This window comes from Hemicordylus capensis, chromosome 4 (assembly GCF_027244095.1).
Source record: "Hemicordylus capensis ecotype Gifberg chromosome 4, rHemCap1.1.pri, whole genome shotgun sequence".
Classification (NCBI taxonomy): Eukaryota; Metazoa; Chordata; class Lepidosauria; order Squamata; family Cordylidae; genus Hemicordylus; species Hemicordylus capensis.
In genome coordinates, this window is record NC_069660.1 from 158,684,130 (window position 1) to 158,710,574 (window position 26,445).

Consider the following 26,445-nt stretch of genomic DNA (forward strand, 5'->3'; position numbering starts at 1 on the left):
GCCTGAACATCAGTGCTTGCCCACAGAACACTGAACTTACTGTTACCCTTAACATGAACAAATGAAATTGACTTATACTGTCAGCCTACCAGTCCATCTATCCACGAGTACTGTCTACTCTGACTGGTAGCTGTTCTCCTCCAGGGTCTTTAGGAAGAGGTCTTTTCCAACTTTTTACCTGAGCCTAGATTCTTCATAATTCAAGATGCCAGGGACTGGGAGGGAAAAACATTTGCAAAATGTGTGCTCCAAACTATGGCCCCTTTCCTCAGGATACCATAGGCTGACTAATAGGTAATGTTTACTAGAAACTCTCCTTACACATTTATCAGAACATTTTATATCACATGGGACAGAGAAGTCCTTTTCCTGCTCCCTAACTTCAATTTGCTCTGAAATGACTTCAGGTCGCTATGGCAGAAGAGGCCTTCCTGGCCACAGAAATCATGTATGCATATTTTTTTAATGCTGAGAGTTGAGGTCTCTTTTTCTCTCGCAGATGCACAATAAGGCAGTTCTCACAATGATGAATAGGGTAGGAGAAGCATCCTACCTTCATTCAGGAGCTGTGCGGGCTCCCGTTTTCTGAATGTGTGTGATTAAAGAACAAGGTCAGAGGCACCAACAGTGATAATCTGTTAAACAGCAGCTGGGTAGGGAGACTTTCCCTCTTACCTCATTAAAGAGCTGGGCACAACTGCTGGGTAGGACAGAACCGTCCTACCCAGTTGCCAATCACTGTCAGTGCCTTCAACTTTGTTCTTTAATCACACACAAACAGGAACATACACAGCTTCTGAACCAGGGTAGAACATGTCCCCTACCCTATTTATCATTGCATAAGCCAAACTTATATTTCTCTCAGAGTTAGTTCACATCATATTTCTCTTGAAATAATTTACATAATATTTGATCCTGACTCTACATTACACTCACCCCATCAAAAGAAACTTCCTTGGAGATAAGGAGGAAAGCCTGAAGGGGATCTTAGGGAAACATAGTGGGAAGAAGGAGCTGCTAGCTACTGTTCTCCATTGGTTTATCTCTGTTTGACTTAGCTCTCCTTTTAACAACTAATTGTCCATAGCATTTAAGAGGGGAAAGGGCAGGGACAATAAGCTACTAGAAGAGATATAAGATAACCAAGATGAACAACAGACACTGCTTCCCTGTGTATTTGCCTATAATCTCCTGCAGCTTTCTCTGTCCTGGGAGCAGCTTCAGCATTCTCAGCACAGTCTGGCTTATGCATGACTAATTTTGCCAGGATGAATAGATCCAGTCAGAAGTTCTCAAAGAGCAGGTCAGGCAGTGGGCTGGAGCGGTCAGCAAGAGCAATGGGCTGGCAAGGGAAGACTCTGGATCCAACCACGGTTCAGAAACAGAACAGGAATCAAGGATGGGTAGATATAGAGGTCATTCACACAACCAAAAACTGGGAAGGACAAGTGTCCTGCTCAGGTTTGGGAGCTATGTATGCTCTCAATTGTGTGAAATCAAAGTAGGAGGGAAAACTTGGTAGGAGAGCTTTTCCTCCTACCTTGGACAAATGCTGGGTATGAAAGCTAGATAGTAGGGGTGTGCACAAACTGTCCCAAATTGGTTTGCCTCTAATTTGGAGATTCAGTCTGTGATCATACTGAACCACGCCCAGTTTGAGCAAACCAGTTCGGGATGGTAAGGGGCGGTCGGATGGGGTCAGCGAGATCCTTACCTGGCCAGCACAGATGCTGTGGCACCGCCACTCATTTTCTGTGGCTGGCCCCAAGCACACTCCCTCTCCTTTACCAGGCAGGCTGCGGCCTGGTTCTAGCCACTGCGCATGCATGGAGGCCAGCAGGGGGGTTGGATGCAGGTACCCTTTCTCTCACCCCCTACCCCTGCTTTACTTGTAAAGGGGAATCGTCACCAGATTCCCCTTTACGTGTATATCCACCAAACTGGTTTGGCCCATTTTGGCTGGACCTGGAACCAGGCTGGGTCAGTTTGAATCTGGTTCAGATTCGAACTGAACCAGCCAAACCAATTCCATGCACACCCCTACTGGGTACATAGGAACATAGGAAACTGCCATATACTGAGTCAGACCATTGGTCTATCTAGCTCAGTATTGTCTTCACAGACTGGAAGCGGCTTCTCCAAGGTTGCAGACAGGAATCTCTCTTAGCCCTATCTTGGAGAAGCCAGGGAGGGAACTTGCAACCTTCTGCTCTTCCCAGAGCGGCTTCATCCCCTGAGGGGAATATCTTGCAGCACTCACACATCAAGTCTCCCATTCATTTGCAACCAGGGCAGACCCTGCTTAGCTATGGGGACAAGTCGTGCTTGCTACCACAAGACCAGCTCTCCTCTCTAGTGCTGTCCTACCCAGCTTTTCCTCCGGCTTTGATTCCACACAATCACTTCTCCCTCCTCCTAATTAGTCGTTTGCTCTCACACAACCAAAAATTGGGAGCACACACAGCTTCCAAACCTAGGTTGGACACTTGTCCTACTCAGTTTTCAGTTGTATGAATGACCATTTTTTAAAAAACCCACAAAAACCACACATTTATATCCCGCTCTTCCTCCTACGAGCCCAGAGCGGTATACATAGTTACGTTTCTTCTCACAACACCCTGTGAAGTAGCTTAGGCTGAGAGAGAAGTGACGGGCCCAGAGTCACCCAGCAAGTATCCTGGCTGAATGAGGATTTGAACTCGGGGCTCTCCGGTCCTAGTCCAGCACTCTAACCACTACACCACGCTGGCACAGTTACTTGGTGGTAACTGAGCCTTTATATACTTCCTGGGTCTGACTAACCTCTCCAGGCCTCATCCTTTTGCTGAGGAACGGAGAGACTTAAAGGGCTTGCCCTCTGGCCTGGAGCCCAGCACTCCATCGCTTTTCTATTATTCCTCACCAGGCACACTGTCTACAGTGGTGAATAGGCTTGGTGTGGACACAAGGCCATTGGTGACAAAGACGTTGGCCCCTTGGCATTATTTGACTGGGAGGGGAGCATATTCTTTGGGCCTAGTATTCTATTGGGGGGGTCCTTCTTCTGGATGCAGATATTCTATTCAGCAGAGTCCCTGCTTGCTGGACACAGGCTCAGCATAAGGGTCCCAATCCACTGTCTCTGCCATCTGGGCTTCCAGATCACCTGACCCAGCTGGCCATTCTCACCCTGAGCAAGCATCTGTTTGTGGTCTGGGTCTTGACAAAATATAATGTGGGTGCCAGTGAGGGCTTTCTTTCTGAGGTAAATAGCCACAGAGCCTCCAATCCAGACTGGCAGAAGGAAAGGGCTAAATCCCCCCTCCCCTCCACCCCATAGTCCCTTGACTGCTATTTAGGGATTTTAAAAAGCAAGCATACACTTTAAAGCATGTGCTTTATGTAGTGTAGTTTGGTACTTTGCTTCTGTTCTGTCTGTACATTGTAATTAGCCCAACCATAAAATTATTCCCCCCTTGCACTAATTTTTGTCTTCCTGCAGTTCAGGCTGGGAACAGCTGTCCCAGACTCCTTGCAGGAACCCTGTCAAATTGGCAGGCCAAGCTGCTCACATGCAGATCTTTTCTTCAAGCCTTTTTGAAGTAGCTAGCTCCAGACTCAGTAGTCACAATTAATACAATCATGGAAATGGAAATGATATGGGAATAACAGTGAATTCTAGAATGCCTACTTACAGAGAGATGATAATCAGAGCACAACTGCAAACTACCCTGTCCCCAAAGGAACTGACAGTCTAAAATGTCTGCTTTTCTAGTCTAATTTTGAGCAGCTCTTTTGCAGATTGCCAGCCGAGCAAGCAATGAGTAAGCAAACAAACAACCATAACACTTTTAGAAAAGAAAAGAAAAACCTGAATCACTGATCCTGCCTTATAAAACAGACTTTGCTTATTTACTCTGACAAGAGCCATTGAAATATTTATGACAATTCTTCATAGCGAAATAGCATGAAGTCTACTTAAGGCAACCCCCGAGTGCTGGCTTAGGACAAATCCAGCTGGATTCCAGCAGCTCCTTATGCCAAATTGGAGTCTGGCAAAGGCAAACATCCTTCCAAATGTGGTATTTTACAGCTTTAACCCTCACCGCAGAGGCATTTCCTTTTGTTGCTAAACAGCTTCAAAGATTACCTTTCCCCCTTGCTGCCTGTGACCGTGGTTCTCAGACTGTGGAGTGGACAAGGGGAATGTGCCAAGCACTCAGAGGGGGTGTGTAGAAATAAAATTTCAGGGCAATTTAGGATCATGAATCAAGCGGGGCCTTCCTTCCCTACCAGCCACGACCTGGATAGATTGAATGCCCCTTGCAGAGGACCCTCCATGTGGACCTCCTCCACATTGGATTTGTGCAAGATTTGCTGCATCAACTGAGGAAGAGCTGTTGCTTTTTTCTTATAAGGTCCCCCTTTGCATTGGTTTTATTTTGTTTTGTTTTTGCAGGGAGGGGGTCAGGCCAGAGAGGTCCTGTTCTGTTCCTCTTCAAATGGTAGTCTTGAGATTAGTGCCCCAACCTTGAGATCCTCTCATGCAGCTGCAGGTTATGTACGGACCATGCACAAAGATGTTGGCACATTCATTTATTGAACAGATGTTGCTCTTGAACAGATGCTAGATGGAGGACATAACAATGTAATTTTAGAAGAGGGCTCCCTGAGCTCCGGAAGTTTGAATAATACTGCCCCATAGGCTTATGGCAAATTCAGAAGCGACATACAAACACCAGCCAGACTCAACATTAACAATGCAGTTTCACCTGGAAAGAGTGAGTGATTTCTTCATTATAATAACAATAATCTCATTCCAGGTTTCAAGGGGTGAGTTAACCATTGCCTTTCACTGGCCCTTAGGCTAGCCCACCTGTGGATGTACAGCCATCATGGTTCACTCTGATCTGGTAAAGGTAAAGTGTGCCGTCAAGTCGGTCTCGACTCCTGGCAACCACAGAGCCCTGAGGTTGTCTTTAGTAGTATACAGGAGGGGTTTACCATTATCTCCTTCCACGCAGTATGATATGATGCCTTTCAGCATCTTCCTAGATAGGTGGTGCCCGATATAGGTGTTTCCCATAGTCTGGGAAGCATACCAGTGGGGATTCAAACCGGCAACCTCTGGCTTGCTAGTCAAGCCATTGCCCCACTGTGCCATGAGCACATTTTTCTGGATTCAAGGAAAGAGGCTTATTGTGACTTTCTAGTAACACCATGCCAAAATGCTTCCAAGTCAGCTTGGAAGTGGTTGGGGAGCAGGTCTTACAAGGTTTAGGCAATTGCAACTGAGCCATAGTACAGTGAAGGCACTCACCCTCAGAAACAGGGGGTGAGGGGATGAACAAGCATAGGTGATGGGAGGCAGATCTCCAAAAGGAGGGTCTTGATTCCCCGCCCCACATTACACTAGGGCTAATGCCAGAGACATTTTGGTGCCTAAGGCTGACTATTTAAATGTCATAGCATACTTACCAACATGTCCTTATTTCCCCATTCACCTGAATGGGAAAATAGGGACACATTGGAAAGTATGTCATAGGTCCCTCCCACAAATTAACATGTCAGGCAGATGCTATTAGTTCACCTGAACAGTTTCTGCAACTGCTGGAGTGGCTGATCCTGTCTGCAGCCTATTAAGTAGGGATGGCGTAGTGCACACAGGGTGCCAACCACCCCCATGGGTTGCTATCCCATGGGGTGCTGGGTTCTGTTGTTTCTGAGGTGTTCTGAGTATAGATTCTCTGGTAGCATATGAGATTTTCAATGACAAACCATGAATCCACTCTCATATGCTACCAGAGAATCTACACTCAAAACATCTCAGAAACAACAGAACCCAGTACCCCATGGGTTAGCAACCCATGGGGGTGGTTGGCACCCTATGTGCTCTACACCACCACTCGCTCTGGGCCACCCTGGTGCCCCCTAAGTGCAGTTATGGGGCAGGAATTATGGAGGTCCATCATTCCCTATGGGGAAGAACTTTATAGATGCCCAAACTCCATTACATCTTTAGAAATCAGCCCTCTGCCCAATTCCTTTGAAATAATTCTGGCAGCTTCCCTGCCCCCACTTCCCTGCCCCCACCCTACTCTGCTCTGGGCCACCCCTTTCCCCCCAACATGAAGCTATACTTTTGCTGAAACCTCCATTCTTCCCTATGGGGAAAATCCTATACTTCGAAAATTCACCAAAAATCAGCCCTTTGCCCAATTCCTCTGAAATTTGGGTGGTAGTTTCTACCCATTGGGCACTACCAACCCCATGCACTAGTTTCTCCCTGGGGCCATTTTTCAAAATCCAAAACATTTCGGATTCGGATTTTGCAATTTCGAACAAAGAACAAAATTGGGGTGTTTCGGATTGGCTGATTTCGAACAAAGAACAATACGGGGGTGTTTCAGATTCAGGCCAAAAACAAAACAGAAAAAAACACAAAACGCACAACCCTACTATTAAGGCATTAAGTCTCTATGGTTGTCTCTTAAAAGTCCTGGAATCTTTTGTCTGTGCAGTGACACCATTTTAGGAAAGGGCAGAGACTAAGGAAAAGACTAAAAGACTCCCTCCTAAACAATGATCAGTTCATTATGGGATCACTTAAAGAGAAAAGGAATAACCCTTAGAATGTCTTCTTTCATCATGCAATGATGATATACCATTGAATGACAAACACGCATGGCAATAATCTACTCCAATTTTCTCATCTGTGTATGTATGTATGTATGAATGAAGTGCACATTAGTTCTAATTCCCAGAAACCATATCAGTCAGTAATATAAAACCAACATAAGGCTGCAGTGTAGGTGAATGCGCTACAAGTAAATATGTTTATATTTATAGATTAGGGATGCCAATGAAGTTCCCTGAGCTTGGGCTTGCAGAAGAATTCTGGAGACTCTGAAAAGTCCCTCTACAAAGAAGGGGTGGATTTTCCAAGTCTTATTTAGATAAATGTCAATTGTTTCATGGATCAATAAGAGCCCTTGAAAAAAAGAGTAATATGAAATGCATTGGGCACAGTGTTCCCTCTAAGGCGTGTGCATGTGCACATGCTCACAGGTTTTTTGATGTCCGCTCAGTTAATTTTAGATCCGGCTCAGGTTGAATCAGGAAGGCCCCATTCTAAATGCATGTGTGCGCACACTGCCTTGATACTGCCACCCAGAACAAAATTCATTCTGCACACAGATGAAAAAAATTAGAGAGAACACAGATTGGGCATATATAAAACCCATTGGGAAATTTTCTTCTGCGGCTTTCATTAATTTCAATGAGCGTAGTACAGCAGAACTCCCCAGTGGATTTGGTCAGATGTAGATTTCCCAAGCCTGCCACTTGAGACAGCCATCTCACATTGCTTCATAGTGAGGCCACTCTGACATCTATAGCAGAAATGTGTGAATTCTTCACAGCTCACTCACATCAGACTAGCCTGGAAAGTTATGTCATGATCAAAATCAAACAATCAAGAGCATCACATGAAAAATCCAGAAATCCTGAGGTAAAATATCTGAGGTAAAGAAATCCTGAGGTAAATATAATGGCTGACATACTCTGCAGGGCTATGGAAGCAGAAGTAGCCCTGAGGAGAAGCAAACGGATGGTAGTTCAAGGGTTCTCCAGTCTTTCCCTGCAGCCCCAGTCAGGGCCGTCCTTAGGGCGGGGTGATCGGGGCGATCGTCCCCAACCCTGGGCTGACATAGGCGCCACTCTGGGCACACTGCAGCCTGCCCTGCTTTCTCTCCCAGAACCAACAAATTATCTTTCCCCCACAGCCTGCCGCCCCAATTACTCTAAACTTTACGGCGCAACGTCGGGAAAGCGGTGGGAGGGGTAAGTAAACCCTCCCGCCGCTCTTAAGGGGACCCCCCCACCCCAGTGCCGGACCGCAATTGGCAGCTCCGTGCACACCCCTAACGTCTGCCCTGCCCTGCCCTGCCCAGCCCGTGCCTGCAGACAGCTGGACTCTTCAGACCTAGTAATGGAGGTATAATGTGATTTCCTTTTTGTGGTTAGGAACATAGGAACATAGGGAGCTGCCATATACTGAGTCAGACCATAGGTCCATTTAGCTGAGTATTGTCTACACAGACTGGCAGAGGCTTCTCAAGGTTATAGGCAGGAACCTCTCTCAGCCCTATCTTGGAGATGCCAGGGAGGGAACTTGGAGCCTAGATGCTCGTCCCAGAGTGGCTCCATCCCCTGAGTGGAATATCTTACAGTGCTCATACATCAAGTCTCCCATTCAGATGCAACCAGGATAGACCCTGCTTAGCTAAGGGGACAAGTCATGCCTGCTACCACAAGACCAGCCCTCCTCTCCTAGTTATTCCCCCACCCTTGAATATTTAGGGAACAGCTTGCCATAGGGCTTTGATATTGGGTACTGATGTAGGGCAGATTGGGAAAGCTCTGGATATGTAATTTGAAATGGATTGGACAATCTATAGATTTTTTAAAAAAAAATTTTTTTTAAAAAACATCAAAGAAGTCCTAAAAGTGGCTTTTGTAAAAATTTTACAAAAATTTCTGGACTGAATCCCCCACAGACCATCATTCTACCTCCATAAAGAGGAATTTTCCCTTTGCCTTAATAAAAAAGGGTAAACACTCCCTTTCTGCCACAGCCTTTAGATCACCTGGAATGACTTGGTATAGGGCTTTGGTATTGATCAGAAATGTAGGGCTGGGTAGAAAAGCTATGTATATTTAATCTGAAGTGGATTAGATAAATTGTTGGTTTTCAATTTTTCAATTTTTTTTAAAAAAACCATCAAAAAGTCCTATAAGTGGCTTGTTTAATGGAAGAAAATTACACACACACACACACACACACACACATTCATTCATAATATACACACTATGCTCAAGTCGGTTTGCAGTCCAGAAGGTCTGAATGAGAACAGTGAAGCAAGGGACGTGCTGTGCTTTTATTTTTATTTCCCCCCTCACAAATGCACTATATGCCCTAGCAGCCCCATTAGGGATGGCCCTGGCCCCAGTGTGGCATAGGGGGGAAGGCCATGATTTTTGCTGCTCTCTCCTCCCACCAGATGGAGTTTATTTCCAGGAATCTGTCCCTGGAGGGTGTGCCCCATAGTCCTGCAGAGAATGTCAGCCAATGTCTGCATTTTTTTCCACTGTAGTCTGATAAAGTGATTAGAATTCTCTGTCGGGAATTTTTAGCTCTAGCTGAACTACAGGGTGCAGGGCACCCTAGAACGAGAGAATGACTATTTGAGTAGCTTTGCTTATTATGTAGGTATGCCCATAAACATAAATTGATAGAAACACTCCAGGTGCATGGCTTTTTACCTACTGAAACAATTGCTTGCTATGGTTTTATAGCTTTTTCCTGCTCTGTTGGCTTACCTGTAGATCCTGTACCTGGTGGTGAAACCCTGCCGATAGCGCTCCATGAAGTCAGCATACTCTGGGGCTCGGTGGAATGGTCCTCGATCAGTAAGAAGCCAGTCCAGTGGCACTTGGCTGGAGGAGGTGGTGGCTGAGGCTGTGGAGGCATGCTGTTCGTGTGATGTGGCAACAGCAGTAGCCAACTCCCAGCACCCCAGAGTCAGGACCAATACCAATGACACCCATGGGACCATCAGCCAGAGCCCATTAAATCGAGCGTCGCGCTGCCACCTCATGCTTCTCCTGCTCAGCTGGCTTCTTCATTCTCTCACCACTCCTTCCCGCTCAGAGCTCCTTCAGGATTTCCTGCACTGAGAAGGCACAAGGATAAGCAGATGGATATGGGTGTGTTATCCAAACAAATACCTTAGCTATCCCTGGGAAAGGGCGCAGATATTTCTAAACTTTAGGTCCAATCAGACAGTCCAATACGTTTTGGTGCCTGAGACAGATAATCCAAAAGGCACTCCTCCTCAAGGTGGCAAAAATATAATAATAAAGTAAATAATTGATATTTGGTGCCTTTTCACAGCAAATTCTGCCGCCAGAGGAGAATTGCTTCCATTTGTTAAATGGCAGGACCAGCCATGGGTCGAGTTTCCACTGGGATAATCTGACATGCTGCTTTCGAGAAAAACGTCTCAGCCTAGAACCACTGGAGGATGCTCTTGGGCAAAGGCATTCACTGTCTCAAGTGGAGTAGCTACTTGTCCTCACTGTCCCCACATTGCTTTTTGGCTTGGGTCATCAGGAGTTTAAAGCCCTGTGTGGGAAGGGAGTGCAGTAAACCCTGTACAGACAGACAGAGGTAGCAGCCATGGTGGCAGCAGGACACTCTGAGACCAAGGATGAGGGTTTTGCTTTCCTGTCCTTGTCAACTTTGTTCCCCCGGGATTGTCTTTGTTTCAATAAAGTTTTATTGCCATTCTTTTTAAAAATTCTTTTCTAAAATATTTTGTAAACTGCCTTGAATATCGATCTTGGTAGGAAGATGGGGGTAAAAGTATTTTGAACATGTGAATAAATGAAAATACCTTTTCCTCAATTGGATTCTAGGTATGTGCACGAACCGAGGTTCGGCGCCGCGGAGAGAGGAGCGGCGAGCCAAGCAGGATCGTTTTTAAAAAAGAGAGCAGGCCCTGTGCAGGCCCTGTGCCCGAACTGAGCAGGTTCAGGGACCGGTTCAGCGCGGTGGGGTTCAGTGCCACGGGGCGTGGAATGGTGAGCAGCAAGTGGGATCTGCTCTCCGCCACCTCATGCATCTTCCTGCTGTGGAGGTGCTTGTCCCAAGAACCCGTGCATGGAGCTGGCATGCACAGGCACCATTTGCATGGTCAGCATCATGTTGCTGACTACGCAATTGGTGCCCATGCACTTGTGGATGCCATGTCCATGCTAGTGCCATGTGTGGGTTCTTCGGACAAGTGCTGCCGCAGCAGGAAACTGCATGCAGCAGCGGAGAACGGGTAAGGGCCTGCTCTCTTTTTTAAAAAAAGATCCCATTGCTCCCCTCCCCACGGTGCTGAACCTGTGCCCAAACCTCGGTTTGTGCACATCCCTACTGGATTCATGGAATGGGGCTTTTCAGCTACAGATGAAAAGTACTAAGCAGAGCAACTGAAATAGAGCTGCAGAGCTTATTCTTATTATGACCTAGTATTACAAATATTTATGAAGATGCTTTATGATGAGTCAAACCATTGGCCCACCTAGCTCAGTACTGTTTCTCTCCTCTGACTGTCAGCAGCTCTTCAGGGTCTCAGGCAGAGGACTTTCTTAGCCCTGAGATCCTTCTAATAGGACGTGCCAGATGTCGCATTTCTGCATACAGCACATGTCATCTGCCACTGAGCTATGGCATCCCCATATGAAAAGCCCAGATGTCTGATATTCTCAGGGATATCATAGCATTTACATGCCTTAATATGTACATAGCACAATCCAAAGTGCTCTTCATGCATGATCTCAGTAATCCTTACAATTGATTATTTGATTAAGGAGATTACACTGATAAAAGTGATGTGAACAGGAAAAATCACCTAGTCAGTTCTTGGGGTTTTAACAGTAGCTTGCAACACATCAGCAGATACAGTTTTACAATATATTTATATTATCACCTGTGAATGTCTGCACACTGAATTGCTCTTGAAAGCACAACCACAAAGCCCACCTGAAAAACTGGTAACCATTTTGATAACAGCCCTATAAGATAGAACAATATCGTTTGTCCAGACATTATAAAAAATGGAAGCCACACCCACCCACAACCTGATGCACACTAAAACCCTGACCGCCCCCCACTGCTCTCCATGCATACAGAGATTGTCTGAAAAGACAAATGTTATTCTGGTAGAGAGATTCTTCTTGTGATCAGAGCACTGGGGCATCATGCAGAAGATCTCCCCATGAGTATGGTGTTTCTCTCTTCAGACAAAAGCTGTAAGGGTGGAGAGCAGGAGTTTCAGAGCATATCAACACAGGGCAAGGCTTCCAGGTGTGCTCTCAGGGATGTTGTGCATGACTACAGTGTCCCCCACTTTGTATAAACATGTGAACAGGGCTATTATAATGTAGATGTGAGAGCTAAGGCTGAGAATTAATCGTGGCATTCCTCAAGCCACCGAGTATACTCACGACTTACATTTAACAAACAATAATATAGTCTTCTTCATAGCATTCTTTCTCAACATAGACCCACATATATTCAGCATCAATCCATCATGGGCTGTATCTGGACCTCTACTAGACAACCTCTTCTGTACTTGCCAGCTATCTGTCTCTGAGCTACAGCCCTACTTTCTGTGCAAGAGCAATGGCTGCCCTGCCCTTGCCCCAACCAGGGAATCAGTAGACTGTTGTGAAATCAAAAGCTGTCAAGCCCAATTCTACATATATCTGCCCTGTAAAGGAGAGGGGTTCATTTCTTTTGTCCTAAGACCTCAGTTGCTAAGGCAATGAAATACTGACTGACAGCAACGGGAATAATTTGTCAGGATCACAACACCAGTTGCCAAACCAGCTAGACGAAGGGGGGAAATCCAACTCAAACAGCCAAAACAAACACAACCTAAACAAACAAACAGCTGAGAGAGCCCCACTCTCAGGAGCCCCACTCCTAGGCAAAAGCAGCCCCACCCCCCTATGAAGAATTCAACTCTCATTTAGGAAAATGTGTAGATTATTTCATGCAGCTTGTTGCAATGCCAGTTTTGCTGCATTATCCAGTCCCAGTTTGGGATGGGAAGTATTTGAAAAATTCCTCCCTGCTGTCTTCATTTCCAACACTATGTTTTACAATTTTACTCGTAAAGTACCACAATTTTTTCTATTTCTTTCTACCCTAAAAAATAGTAATATCACAAGAAACAAGACCATCCTTCCTGAATAGTGTTAAGGATCCTCTCTCTCCACTTCCCTGAGTGATGAAGAGTCCTGGGCTCTTATTTTAGGGTGTCGTAGCACATACCATACACCTCCAGGGACCTAGTATGATTTTCTTAGTGCCACCTGCTGGCCAGCTCTTGCATTTGGTTAATAAGCACAGGTGGACCTTGTTATCCGCGGGGGTTCCATTCCTGCTGATTTCCACAGATAATGAAACCGTGGATAATGAGGCCTTGAGTCAATGGCAATTGTGGGGGTTAGGTTCTTGCAGGGCAAAAAAAAGGCTTTAAAATTACCATAAAAGCACAGAGAAATAAAGTGCTGTACCGTGCTCCACAGGTCTCCAGCTGTCCAGCAATGCCCACCAAAACGCCCAACTTGGGGTTTTTTCCATGAATAATCACAGTTTAAAAAATGCCCCCCCTCCAAGAAAGAGCCAAAAAATGGCTCTGTACCACAAAATGGTGGCCAGAAATTACCTCGGAGGTCATTTCTGGCCACCCTGAAACCACGGATATGCAAAAATTAACCCCTTTTAAACCTGAGTATACTGAGGTCAGGTGTCAATATCCAGACTGTGGATACGCAGAACCGCAGGTGCAGAGGCCACATATAACGTGGCCAACCTGAACTACTTTTATGGTGAATGGTGGTTCCTCATAAAATGCAAAAGCTGGCCAGCAAGTGGCACAAAGAAAATCACACTAGGATCTTGCTCTGCTAGAATTCCTAGAAGCCATTTGCAGCCCAGCCGGCGAAGCGAGCGGATGGCAGGGAGTTCTCCCGCCGCCCGCTCTCTAAAGTAAAACTTAAAACTTTAGAGAGCGGGCGGCGGGAGAACTCCCTGCCGTCCGCTCGCTTCGCCGGCTGGGCTGCAAATGGCTTCTAGGAAGCCATTTGCAGCCCAGCCGGCGAAGGGGACGGGGTCAGCAGGGGAGTTCTCCTGCCGACCGCTTGAGTATGGGAAGGGAAGGGGCAGCAGGGGTCTTCGGGCTGCGAGGGGCGGCCGCCAGCCGAGCCGGGGGAATTGAAGAGCCGGGTGGCAGGGACTGGGAGATACCCTGCCGCCCGATTGAGTATTCAAAAGGAGGAGGATTAGCCGCGCTGAGAGGAGGGGGAATGAAGCGGGCGGCAGGGAGGTATGCCGCTCGCTTACTCAATGAAATATGGCGCCATTCTTGAGGGGGTAAGTAAAGCCCCCCCGTACTCTTTTGGAACCCCCCACCCGAACCAAAACCACCCCGTGTCCGGACCGGTCTGGAGGCCTTTAGAATGGCCTCCGAACCGGTCCGTGCACATCCCTAGTGTGGTCACATGCAGCCAGGTCCAAGCAAGCTCTAATGAGATGGCACCTAGGGATCCAGAAGCCCCGCACTCAGACCCACCAAACCTCATTGAGGACCAGCCACATGCATCATTCTCAAGTACCAATTATGCCATGCAAAAGGAACAACCGGTGCCCAGGGTTAACGCAGATACCAATTCAGTAGTGGAACAAGAGGATCTTACTGTCCAGATCTTCCTGAATTGGGGAGCTGAGGAACTCAGTGTGGCAAGCCCAGAAAATGCATGTGAGGACTGCTTGTGGCGAGGGGGGAGAGAGAAAGAGAAGGAATAATGTATTGGATGAAGCACAGCAGGATCAGTAGCCCAATCTACCAAGGAGGTTTGTGAGGATGAACAAGGACTGGGGTGGCTGCTGTGCTATCCCTAGCAGCAGCAATGGCACAGGGTAAATGCCTGGCTTTTCTGGAGCACAGCACTTGTCCAGCGGCTCCCAACCTCCTCCTCCCCCTACCTCTGTATATGTATGATGGATATTTATATACCGCTTTTCAACAAAAGTTCCTAAAGAGAAACCGCGTTGGGAACTTTTGTTGAAAAGTGGTATAGAAATATTTGTATGTAGTGAACAGACTGGCTCTGCTGCAGGAGTGGCGGTGGCATCGTCAGGGGGTGGGACTTGGTGGCATCAGTTACAGGGGCGGGGCTTGGAGTTTGGGGTTACATCTCATGTACCATAATGATCAGTGTTTTGCTGGTGCAAATTAAAACTAAACGAGGGATGTGCACAAAATGATTCCATGTATTCAGTAGGGATGCACCAAATTGCTCGCCAAATCATTTTGGCAGAGCCCACCAAATTGTTTTGGTGGGATGAGGAGCGAGACCTTTAAGGAAGAGTAAAGCAGGTCTTTACCTGCTCCTCCACCACCCCGCTGCTTTTCCTGCTGTGGGGCTGCACTGTGCTGATCAGAAGTTCATGCACAGCTCCTATGCTGACTAAGCAGCCTGTCCATGGTGCCAGGATGCATATGGCCACTGCACATGCATGGCAGCCATGTGTGTGCCGGTGTTGCGCGCAGGCTGCTGAATCAGCAGAGGAGCTGCACACAGACTTCTGAGTCGTGCAGCACCGCAGCAGGAAAAGTGGCGAGGTGGTGGAAAAGCAGGTAAGTACCTTCCCCATCCCACCAAAATGATTTGTGCACATCCTTAAACTAAACCTATGATACAGGCACAGTCTCAGAGGCCAAGGAGATCAGCTGCCTTGAGAGTTTTCTCAGCCCAGGACTAGGGGTGTGCACAAAACCAGCTGGCCCGGTTCGGTTCAGGTCCGAACCAGACCAAAACTGGACTGGGCCAGTTCAATTTTGCCCCCCATTGACCCCCCCCCCCAGTTTGGTTCAGGGGGGGTTCATGAGCATTTTAACATGCTTCCCCCTCATGGCGACCATTTTGGAGTCCACTGTACATGCGCAATGGGCCTCTGCGTGGCCTGGGTCATGACCAATTAGTTAGTTGGCAGGTTAATGAAAGCTGGAAGTTTCTCACTCCTGTCAGTTGGGGCAGGAAAAGTGCCTTGGCTTTTTCTGGCTTCACTCCAGTTTTGATCACATTCGTGGTTTTATTTAATTGCTTTTGTTTGTCTGAGAATCCACAGCCTCTCCCACAGAAGATTTCTCCCTAGTTAGGGAGTGAATCATACAGAAAACTTCAGTTAACTCAGAAAGCCCCAAAGACACTCACACAGGTAATTATTAATGTCAGAGAGGACAGCAGAGGGCATCCTACAGGTTTAAAAAGTTAATATATTTCAAAGATTCAATAATTACCATCTTTTTCTCATTATGATGTGCATTATTGCCCACCCCATTTAATAACATTTAGAATCCAGCCACGAAGAGAGGTTGAACAGCCAGAGGAGAAAGGGCAGGATGGAGGAGTCAATGGGTAGATCTGCTCTCTGAGGAGTTCCAGAATCTTGGCCACTGTTTTGGATTCATCCTGGCTCTGGAAGAAGCCATCTCCTGCTGGAGCATATCCACAGAGATTTCTGGCAACCCTCAGGGAACCACCAGCGAACTCCCGAGTTTCCTGGCTGCCCCCCACCCAGCCAGGAGAGCCCTGCCTGGGTCCAGTGAGTGCAATGGTTCCAGGTCTCTCTGAGTAGCAATGAACAGCTCCCCCCACACACACACACCCCTGGAGGTTGAGGGGAAGGGGGGTGCAACAGGCCTGGTGGCAGGAAGCCCCATGCTCCAGGTCCTGAGAACCTTTGAGCAGCCTCCTGTCCCTGGCGCCATGTCTTATGGCTGGGAGAGGGCAGCTTGGTTCTTCTCTCCTCACTGGGGAAGGGGCAGAGCTCCCCAAACAACCATGGCGGATGCCCCCCTGTGTTACCTGACGAGACAAGGCCTCTGCTGACACAGTGGGGAGGGCCCTCCACAGGCACGCCTCTGGGCCGATGCTTCAGGTGGAGTGGAAGCCTCCCCACCTCACGGGGTGCCCAGCGTGTGTCTTTCCCTGACCTGTGAAGGGAAGGCTGCCTGCACCCTGACATTTGGGCTGATCTGACCGTCAGCACCAGGGGCTCTCCTGCCCAGCAGCAAAGGTGGCATGGGGCAGCACCACCATGGTGCTTGCACTCCCTGTCCTGCCACCATGGATGCATCCTTCTCCAGCTCCCAAGTTCTCTTTCTGCCTGCCCTGCCTGGGGAAGGACGCTTTGCTGTCTGACCTGCTGTGCAGTGGCCCCCTGCATCCTCCTGGCATTGGGAGGTAGGTGGCACCACCAGGCATCCCTTTCCTGGGGCCTGCCTGCTGACTTAGCAGCAGCAGCACAGCTACCTGGTTGATCCTGCCAGTAGCATATAATTGTCTCAAAGACTGAGCCATGCATGTCTAAGTACAAATGGACATTACAGTGAAACTGCACATGGCTCATTAAATCATGATTCCATTGCTTGGATAATTGGGTAATTCTACAGCTAATACCTGCCAATGAACACTGACATCTGGAGATGTGTACATTTATCAGACCAAGACCAACCTGGGTTCACCCGGCCACTTTGGTGACTCTAAATAACTTCAGGCCGATTGCACGCCCCCATGGCGGTGATGACACATTCAGATATTGAACTCTCATCTTTAAATGGTACTTTCTCTGCCTAGCATGGTGACCACAGGTAACTAGGAGGGTTTGATTCTGGAGAGGGAGCCTGAGAAAAAGCTACCACATCCAAAGAAGGCAGCAGGTGTGCAAATTACCCACTCCCAACCCAGGGAGGCTGTGGCCAAAAATATCAAGAAAGGACTCTTGTGAGGCCCTGTAATTGGAATGAGTACACTTTAAATCCTTAAAGAGGAACCATTGGAGGGCAAGTTCGGTGCCAGCAGCTGTGGTAATTCTAGCTCCAATAACATATATTAAAGTTGCTTCACTTAACAAGCACACGGTTGGATCTTGGGATCGAACTGGCAGCCCACCACAAAGCAAGCCACTGCCTGCCCCAACCCTTGCCTCTCAGTGCTGCCTTGATGCTCTTAACTGATTGTCCTGGCAGTCTGAAGCATTTACTTTGGAAAAAATTAGTGTTTGAAGCAGGCCAGTTGCCAGAATACGCCACCTAGGAATGATGGGATAGGACTCCAGTTCTATTTTGCTAGTTTTCAGAAATGAGGCCATGATTAAGAGGGATGGGGTGGGGACGGGTTTGGATTGTACTGCTAGAGGTGAAATTATTGGACTAGCGCAAGACAAACTAGAGTGAAAGAATTTGCCAAGTATGTTTTCATTAATCAGGAATGAAAGTCAGAGGTTTGAAGATGTTCAGATACTGTCATAGTTTGGACCATAAACAATGCCAACTAGCGATTCGGTGGCATTATTCCCATGAGCTGCCAGGCAGCTTCTGGGAAACCAAAGTCATTGGGTTCCAGGGGGAGTATGGTTAAAAGAGCTGAAAGGAATTGACAGAAGGGAACCACCAGGAGTGGAGCCTGCCGATTAATTTGACTCAACATGGGAAACCGCAACTGGCTTGAATTCAGAATTGATAGCTCTTTCTCAATGCTGTGGATGCAGGTGCATGGATGCTCGTAGCTGACGGAGCAATTTGTCTGGTTATTTCCAATAACAAGCCAGACTCTGGCATGCTAACTAATTATGTGACCCCCCAAGTGCTTGGCATCCAACTTCTTAGAGGAACACGTGGCCCAAGTGGTCGATCACTTGGTCCATGCATCAATGAACACAGCTAGCTGCAAGAATCAATGTGAATTGCAGGACACATCGACCATTGCCACTTTGAATGCATTCTCAGCCCTGGGTATGAGTGAGCATCACTTGAAGATCAGTTGTTCTGTGTTGCTACCTGAAACATGACTGGGGGACTTCCCAAGGTGCTGATGGGTGGGTGCTCCTTGTTCCCCCTGGATTCCCCCTGGAACTGGCTGGATTCCCCCTGGAGCTCCTGTCTCGGGGAGCTTGTCCCTTACTTGTGTTGTGCCATGACTTCTGTCCAACCTCAGTACCTTCCAGCTGTGGGTGGCGTTCTGGGGCAGATGTGACAAATGGTAAGGCACTGGTGGCCAGGAGGGGCTCCCACGTGGCTGTCCGTCAGCTCCCACAGGCCTGTCTGTGAAGGGCTCTCCCTTCCCCTGGCCCTCATGTCTGTAGCATTGTGAGCTGGGCCACACTCCCTGTGGTCCAAAATCCTGTCCAGTATGCTCCTTGGTGTGTGAGAGTGCGGCAATCCCCCCTTCATGAGATGAGGCGGGGGGAAGCACTCAGATCCCATCTGACCAAGGAGCAGACCTAGTGATAGCAAGCATAAATTGTCCCCTTTGCTCAGCAATATCCACCCTGATTTGCACTTGAATGGGAGACTACATGTAAGATATCCCCCTTAAGGTTGGGGCTGCTCTGGGAAGAGCAGTTATATGCTTGCATGCCAAAGGTTTCATGTTCCTTCCCTGGCATCTCCAAGATAGGGCTGAGAGAGTCTCCTTCCTGCAACCTTGGAGAAGCCACTGCCAGTCTGTGTAGACAATTCTGAGCCAATGGTCTGACTAAGTATAAGGCGGCTTCCTATATTTCTATGACCATGATCTCAGATCAGACATGATAACACACTGAATTTAAGCATATTAGCAGAGAAAAATAAACTAACCAGGATTCCCACAGCAGCGGTGAGTGAACAGGGAAAAGACCAGCGCCGAATTCCCAGTCTGTGGTTGGGTGTGGGAAATGTGGCATACAGAAGACCCTTTCCCCAGCACTGCTCTCATGGGGGGTCCCAAGTCCTTCAGATCAATGCACTGTCCAGTGCAGTAATGCAACCAATCCCAGAGAAGCTGGCAGGAGCCCCAGAGAGTGTTTTCTCTTCTTTTGGAAGGGTTAGGGAGCCCTGGAATGGGTTTGCCCTGAGGGAAAGGCCTCAGTCTTGGAAAGCATCGCAGTTCCAGCAGCATCCGGTGAGCTCTCGCTGGCCCCTGAAAATCTGGGGGAGAAGGTGTAAATCCTGTGCTGGACCAAATCCATATCCACAGCAGGTCTCCAAGGTGAATGGGCTCTGCCATGTTAGAGCAATGTAGTCAGAAAGCCAGACCGGTAACTCTGGGATAAGGATTGGCTCTGAGGGTTGTCCCAGTTGGGCTGGCATGTAAGCCATGCCTAAAAGAGGCACTGACCCCCCTCCCCAGGGGTGTAGCAGCAACTCTGGATGTGGGGACCTGCAAAGCTGCCCTGGGAGGCAGAGCCAGCCCCCTGGAAGTGGGCACCAGACAGTCAGTGCTCACCTCCATGGCTGCTGGCTCTGTCACCAGGGAAAGCCTTGGAGCTCCCTGGGAGTCCAGTGCCCACCTTCAGGGTGCTGGCTCTACTGCCAAGGGTACCCTTGGGCCTCTCTGGAAGTTAGTTGCCTGGTGCCTTCATTTGCCTCCTTCATGTGCCTCCTTTTTTGTAGGGAACTCCATGGCAGCAAAGAGAGTCAGCCACACAACTGCCTTTAAACTGAAAGTTGTGGATGTAGTGGAATGCAGCAGCAACCTAACTGCAGTCTGGGAGTTTGGGATGAATGAGTCGCATGTGCACCTCTGGAGAAAACAAAAGACCTACCTTCAATCTCATTCTCAAAAGACCTACCTTCAATCTGCACTTTTTCTGGCTCCGGGACACAGCCACAGGCCTCAGCACTAACATCTAGAAAAAAATGCTCCAATGTGTTCTGAATAGGCAATCCAAAAGGGGTGCTCTTAGCACTAGGGAAATCTGGTCAAAAGCAATTCTCAAAGCACGGATCTCAAAAGTGCCTTCAAGGTCTCCCCGAAATGGTGCCATCTGTTTATGCGGTAACACAGGCGGCACATCCACAGGGCTACTTCAGTAGTTCAGCATATACCGCTGGACTTCTACGACCAGCTGTACTGGTACTAGCGGTTCATGTTGCACTTCATACGATACATTGTTACTCTACCAGACATATCGTGAACTCTGACCAGACACCACTGACATTCGACCTTCCAAACAGACAGTTTCCATGAAAGGGGCAAAAACTGTGACCTTGAAAATGATAGGGAATTAGAAGAACCAGTTTACGGTGATGCTAGAGGCATATGGGAATGGTGAAACGTTGCCTCCGTACATCATGTTTTAAATGGAAGGATTAACATTTAACTGAGGACTGGCTTAGATCTGTCCAGTTTAAATGCCCCTCAAGGGGACGACAAATGCTGGTACTAGACACGTACAGATGTCACGGAATGCCATCCATCAAATCTATGCTGTCTGAGAACCAGTCTGACTTTGTAATCATCCCGGGGGGGATGATGAGCCAACTGCAGGTCGTGGACGTGAGTTGCAACTGGCCACTCAAGCAGCTCTTACGGAAGAAACGGAATGAGTGGCTGTACAGTAGAATGCAGGCAGTAACCCCATCAGGCTGTCAGAAGAAGCCAGACTTTTCGGTTATCGTCCAGTGGATCAAAGAGGCATGGAAGGCAATAGATCCTGCTCTTACATGGTGAGGCTTCAAAAAATGTTTCCTCGTAAATGGGATGGAAGACTCTGAAGATGACAGCCTTCGGGAAATTTTTGAATCCACCGATTCTGAGACAGAATTTGAAGGCTTTGCTGAAGACAACACTGATGGACACACACACCCCACCCTGCCCCTCCATCAGCTCTGAGCTGAGGGGCCCTCTGGAGCCCAGAGCCACCCTGTGTTCCTTTGCAGACCAGCAGTAATAAAGTTGTTTAAATTACATGCCATCTGTTTCCTATCATTCTATGTAATGGCTGGGAGCTTTGAGTCTCCATGAGGTCAAGGCAGCCTTGTTCCTGTTACTGAACCTGTCATTCCTGTTATAACTCCCATCATCCTCAGCCACAATACATTGTGGCTGGGGGATGATGGGAGTTGTAGCTCAACAAAAACTGGAGGGCCAAGACTGCCCACCCCTAGGATAGACTGCCCACCCCTTGCCTAGGGCACCAAGTGAGGAGCCTCCTGCCCCCACGGATGTGCAGGCAGACCTCCCATCATGAGAGCGAGTGAGCAGGTGAGTGACTGAGCAGGCGTTTCCCATTCTTGCCACCTGCCTGGCCGCCCACTTGCTCTCTTCACCACCTCAGCCTGCCACTTCTGCCGCGGCTGCTTCTGGGCAGCCAGCCGGCTGCAGCACATTATAATCATGTAGGCATGTGTGGCAGGAATGGCAGAAGACAGCAGCAGAGTGACAGCCAAAGGCAGCAGAGTAGTGAGGACAGCAAATGGGCCGGTGGGTGGGAGCATAGCAGGGACACCCCACCACCACCACCACCACCACCTGCTTAGACAATGTGAATTGTCTTCCCACCTATCCACCCACCCGCTCAAATGATGGGAGACATCTGCCCATGTGGGTGAAGGAAACGGCCGGCACCAAAGCCAGGCTTTGCCTGGGGCACCAGCAATCCTTGGTCTAGCTCTGGCCAAGATTGCCCACCCCTGTCTTATGACTCTTCAATAAGCGATAGGAGCTAGAAACTTTCTATTTTTATTTTCTATTACTGTGTTTTCCCAAATAGAAGAGGACTTTGAATTTAAGACAATCCCCTTAAAATATATATATGTATGTATGTTATACTATTCACCCCAAAGGAAAAGGATGCTAAATTTAAGAAACTGCCCGCCCCCCATTTCTAACATCAAAGAATTTGGGGGAAATCTCGTCTAGGATTCAGGTGAATACAGCATTTACTCCTCTCTCAATCCAACTTGTTGCTTCTTCTACCTCAATAAACAACTGCTTTATAAAGGAAACAGGACTTTGGTCTCTCTCATGTACCTGCCTGAGTTTGTGGCGCACAGAGGTGTTAGCAATTCTCCAAGTTTCCTTCACAATAGGCTCCACCCCTTTAACAGACATCCTCCAGCTGAGAAGGCAGGTTGAGCTGCCGGCAGCCTAAGAGGATAGCAGGGGGAGGAAGGGCAAGAGGGAGCCCAGAGGGTCTCTACCCTCCACTGCTAATGCAGCCTGGATGCCATCAGGGTCGCATGGCACCAAATGTGTATTATGCATAAGAGTGTATTAAAGTCAGTAAATGACGGCAACGAGTTTAATTGTGCTTTGAGTTTTTAAAAACCATCTCAGAATATCAATGTTGAGTCTAAGCTTTCTTTTTGGAGTGCTAATGGCTAATTTCCAAGGAAAACGCTGAATTAAAAAGGTTTTAAACAAAATTAAATAAAATGTGCCGATATGCAAAGCTCCGCAAGGCTCCAGAGCACACATGTACTCCAGGCTCTGCTAGATGTGGATGCAGGAGCCAGAGCCGTGCACACCTAGCTTCATGCAGACCATCAGCATAGGAGTGATCAGTTGTTTAAGGGAAGGCAACAGTGGGAAGCAACCCCATCCTGCTCCTTGCTTCCCTGCCTGAAAAGCTGATTGGTGCTAGCAATGACAGTCATCTGACCCAGGCTATCTGTGCGAAGATTAGGAACACTGGCTAATACACTATGCAGCATGCCACCCATCAAAGAGGGATGCACATGTGGGGCTTGTGAGCCAGGCAAGAGCCTGTTCTCTCTGGCAGCTGAGGCAGGGAAGGCTCCGCGCACACACACAGCTGTGAGTAATTGCTGCTCCACCTCTACTGCCATTGGGAATAATGGCAGTAGCAGGCCCATCCGAGCACGCATGGAGCCTCTCTCATCTCCTCTGCCAGCAAGACAGGCACAAACCCCATGTGTGCGCCCCTCTTTGAAAGGCAGAGCCTGCGCCGTATGCCACTCCCATGGCAACAGTCATTTCCATGCACAATTTAAGTCCAGCTAGGAATCTTCATGCAGGTGCTTCCTTCCATTCAGTATGCTTTTATCTGGAATGAATGAGAAAGTTCTATTCATGCAGGAGAAGGCTGAGGATCGAGGTCGATGAGAGGACAGCAACCTAATTTGTTTAATGTCCAACCCATTTACAACACACACACACACACACACACACACACACACACACACGTAAGATCCATTGGGTCCTATATGGAGAAAGATGGGGGATAGAGAGGGGGGAGGGAGGGAGATCCCTTCTTCTTCCAAATAGGACCCAATGCACCTTACACCAGTAATCTAAAACAATCAATCATCAGACAATTAAAAATGTTTTAAAACACCAGAATTAAAACAGTAAGAAAGAGAGAGGAGAGCTAAAACATTTCACACACACACACACACACACACACACACACACACACACACACACACACGTTGTGAGGAAGATGGTATTCAGTCTCAAAGTGGCAGGGAGGGGGCTGTATAAAGCCAGAATGGGAAGTTCATTTTTAACATTAAAAAAAAAAAGACAGGTGAGGAAAGGTGAACCCTCTGTCCTCCCCTACACTTATCTCTCCATGGTCTGATGCCTCAACTTCTTGTTCTGCATCCCAGCTCTGATATTGAAAGTGAGCAGGGTTGGGAGAAAGGTGCCTGGGGTGGCAAGGGGCAGGGAGGTAAGAGGGCTGGGGGACAGAAAAAGCTTGCATTCCCTTTGTGCACACTCGTCTTGTGATATTCAAAAGCAAATCCAACCCACCCTTCAGTCTGGCCTTGGTGTCTGGGAAAGCTTGGCATATGCACATACCACCCCAGAGTAGAGCAGGCTTAATCCCACTGATTTTTAACTGGTAGCCTCTGCATGCACATCACTGGATTGGGCAAACATTATTGCTAAATAAAGCCTTTCACTCTCCATTGCATTTAACAGGAAATAAATAAAATAAAATAAAATAAAAATGCTCCAAAGAAAATTGACTTTTGCTCCTCAGTGGAATATTCTTTATTTTTACTCAGCTATGTTGTTTTGGCAGGAAAATATGTCAATCAGCTCTAATTGATTCACATGCAGTATTCCAGCTTTCAAACAGTCCACTAACCTTTGTGAACTCATTGGTTGAAGCAGGCGTCCCACAGAGCAAGAAATGTCACCCCAGGGGAGCAAACTCAGCTCTGCCAGAAGAGTAAATGCAAAACTAGCACACACATCTCCATCACCACCATCCTCAATAATAAACAAGTCAAGTGCAAGAAACAAGACATGTCAATCACAGCATGTGACACACAATCTTAATGCAAATACAACAAATGCAATGCACCTACCAATGCTTGCTGTTTGGATGATAAAACACTTACTAGAAGGGCTGAGTTAGGGTGCATAGAGGCGTAGGATATTCAGCAGGTGGTGTATGAATGAGTGGCCACATAGCTGTCTTAGCAGCGGCAACAACCCTAAATATGTTTATGGGGCAATCCATTATGCAAGTGCTTTGTCCACTGTTGAAAAGCAGGAGCTGCTGTTTCTCGGGGTCTACCCTATTCCTGACAGTAGAACAGATCCATTTCAAATAGGTGAACATGTGACATTTCAGAGTGTTTATTTGACAATTGCCACTAAAGTCAATGACAGATGAGGAACCAGATGGGCAGAATCTACCTCTAGAATATGTGATGGTCGGAAACTGAGTTCCAAGATAGGTTTGGAGAAGTGAAAAAACTTGCCATGTTCAACTCCATGTTCCATGTTCAAGAGCCAGCGTGGTGTAGTGGTTAGAGTGCTGGACTAGGACCGGGGAGACCCGAGTTCAAATCCCCATTCAGCCATGAAACTAGCTGGGTGACTCTGGGCCAGTCACTTCTCTCTCAGCCTAACCTACTTCACAGGGTTGTTGTGAAAGAGAAACTCAAGTATGTAGTACACTGCTCTGGGCTCCTTGGAGGAAGAGGGGGATATAAATGTAAAATAATAATAATAACAACAATAATAACAACAACTCATGCAAGAGCCATGCAAGAGTGTGCACAGCCAATGTCCTGAACTGTTGTTCCACTGAAAATATGGCCCATTAAAAATTAGTGGCGAACCTGGGCTTCATATCATTTTTCGGCTGACAAGAATTATGAGGAAGTGGATGTTTTGTAGTGAATTTGGAAGTTCTTGCTCAGGCAAAGTAATAGGTACTTTTGGGGGAAAACCAAAAAAGAAAGAGAGATTCAATAAGACTAGCAACATTTCCTGGAAACAGCAAGGAGATCCACACACTCTTTGAGTCACAGAAATTTGTCTATGACAACTTTCAGGGTGAGTGTGGAGGTTCCTGCAGGGGTAAAACATCTGTGACATTCCAAGTTAAGACTTGCTGTACCTCTTCATCTCATTTGGTTTTGCTTCACAAAAACCAGACTACAGGTGATGCTAAAAATGCTGATATGCTCCTATATATTGTTATTAATAAAAATAAAAATAAATAACAGCCACAGAAGCCCCGATCCAGTTCAGGACCATAGTAGGTGGGGCACATGGGCATCTGGAGGCATTTTCCCAAGCGGGACAAAGTACTGTATATACTTACAAAATATACCTAAAATATGTAAATGGCAATCTAATCCAGTTGTTACACACACACACACACACACACACACACACACACACACACACACACAGAGCCCATGGTGGTGCTGCAGACAGGAGTTAACCCTTTCCTTCATGCCACAATTTCAATAAAAATCACTCCATCCCAAGCCTGATATTTACTCTTGGATGAAAGCTGCTAGCGGTGCCAAGTTAATGTTTTGAGTTAATGTCTTAAAATGAATAGATTAGAGATCTGAATTACTAACAGCTTGCATCTCTAAAAAAGAGACATTGTGGTTCCCCCCCGCCCCACGTATCTGACCATATGGGCAAGTGTAGGAGTTGGGCAGGAGGAAGCTGGGGTGCGGGGTATCGTTATATCTATATCTATATCTAAATATGCATATATAGATAGATGTAGATCATCACAGCTCCTATCAGGATGTGATCTACAGTTTACAAAGCTTGGCATTTCAGCCTACAATA

At 47.4% G+C, this 26,445-nt stretch overlaps 1 protein-coding gene and 1 long non-coding RNA gene across 3 annotated transcripts in view; one reads left to right on the forward strand and one right to left on the reverse strand.

Annotated features, from left to right (window-relative positions):
- The window catches only part of BRINP2 (BMP/retinoic acid inducible neural specific 2), an 88,814-nt gene extending 79,176 nt beyond the window's left edge, over positions 1-9,638 (reverse strand). For both annotated transcript variants that reach the window (XM_053247385.1, XM_053247384.1), the window contains exon 1: positions 9,361-9,638. In XM_053247385.1, the coding sequence (XP_053103360.1) occupies positions 9,361-9,638 (278 nt within the window). The remainder of the gene's footprint in view (positions 1-9,360) is intronic.
- The window catches only part of LOC128323726 (uncharacterized), a 29,374-nt gene extending 19,034 nt beyond the window's left edge, over positions 1-10,340 (forward strand). The window contains exons 2-3 of the long non-coding RNA XR_008306445.1: positions 4,803-4,898; positions 9,367-10,340. This is a non-coding gene — a long non-coding RNA (uncharacterized LOC128323726). The remainder of the gene's footprint in view (positions 1-4,802; positions 4,899-9,366) is intronic.
- Positions 10,341-26,445: the final 16,105 nt, after the last annotated feature.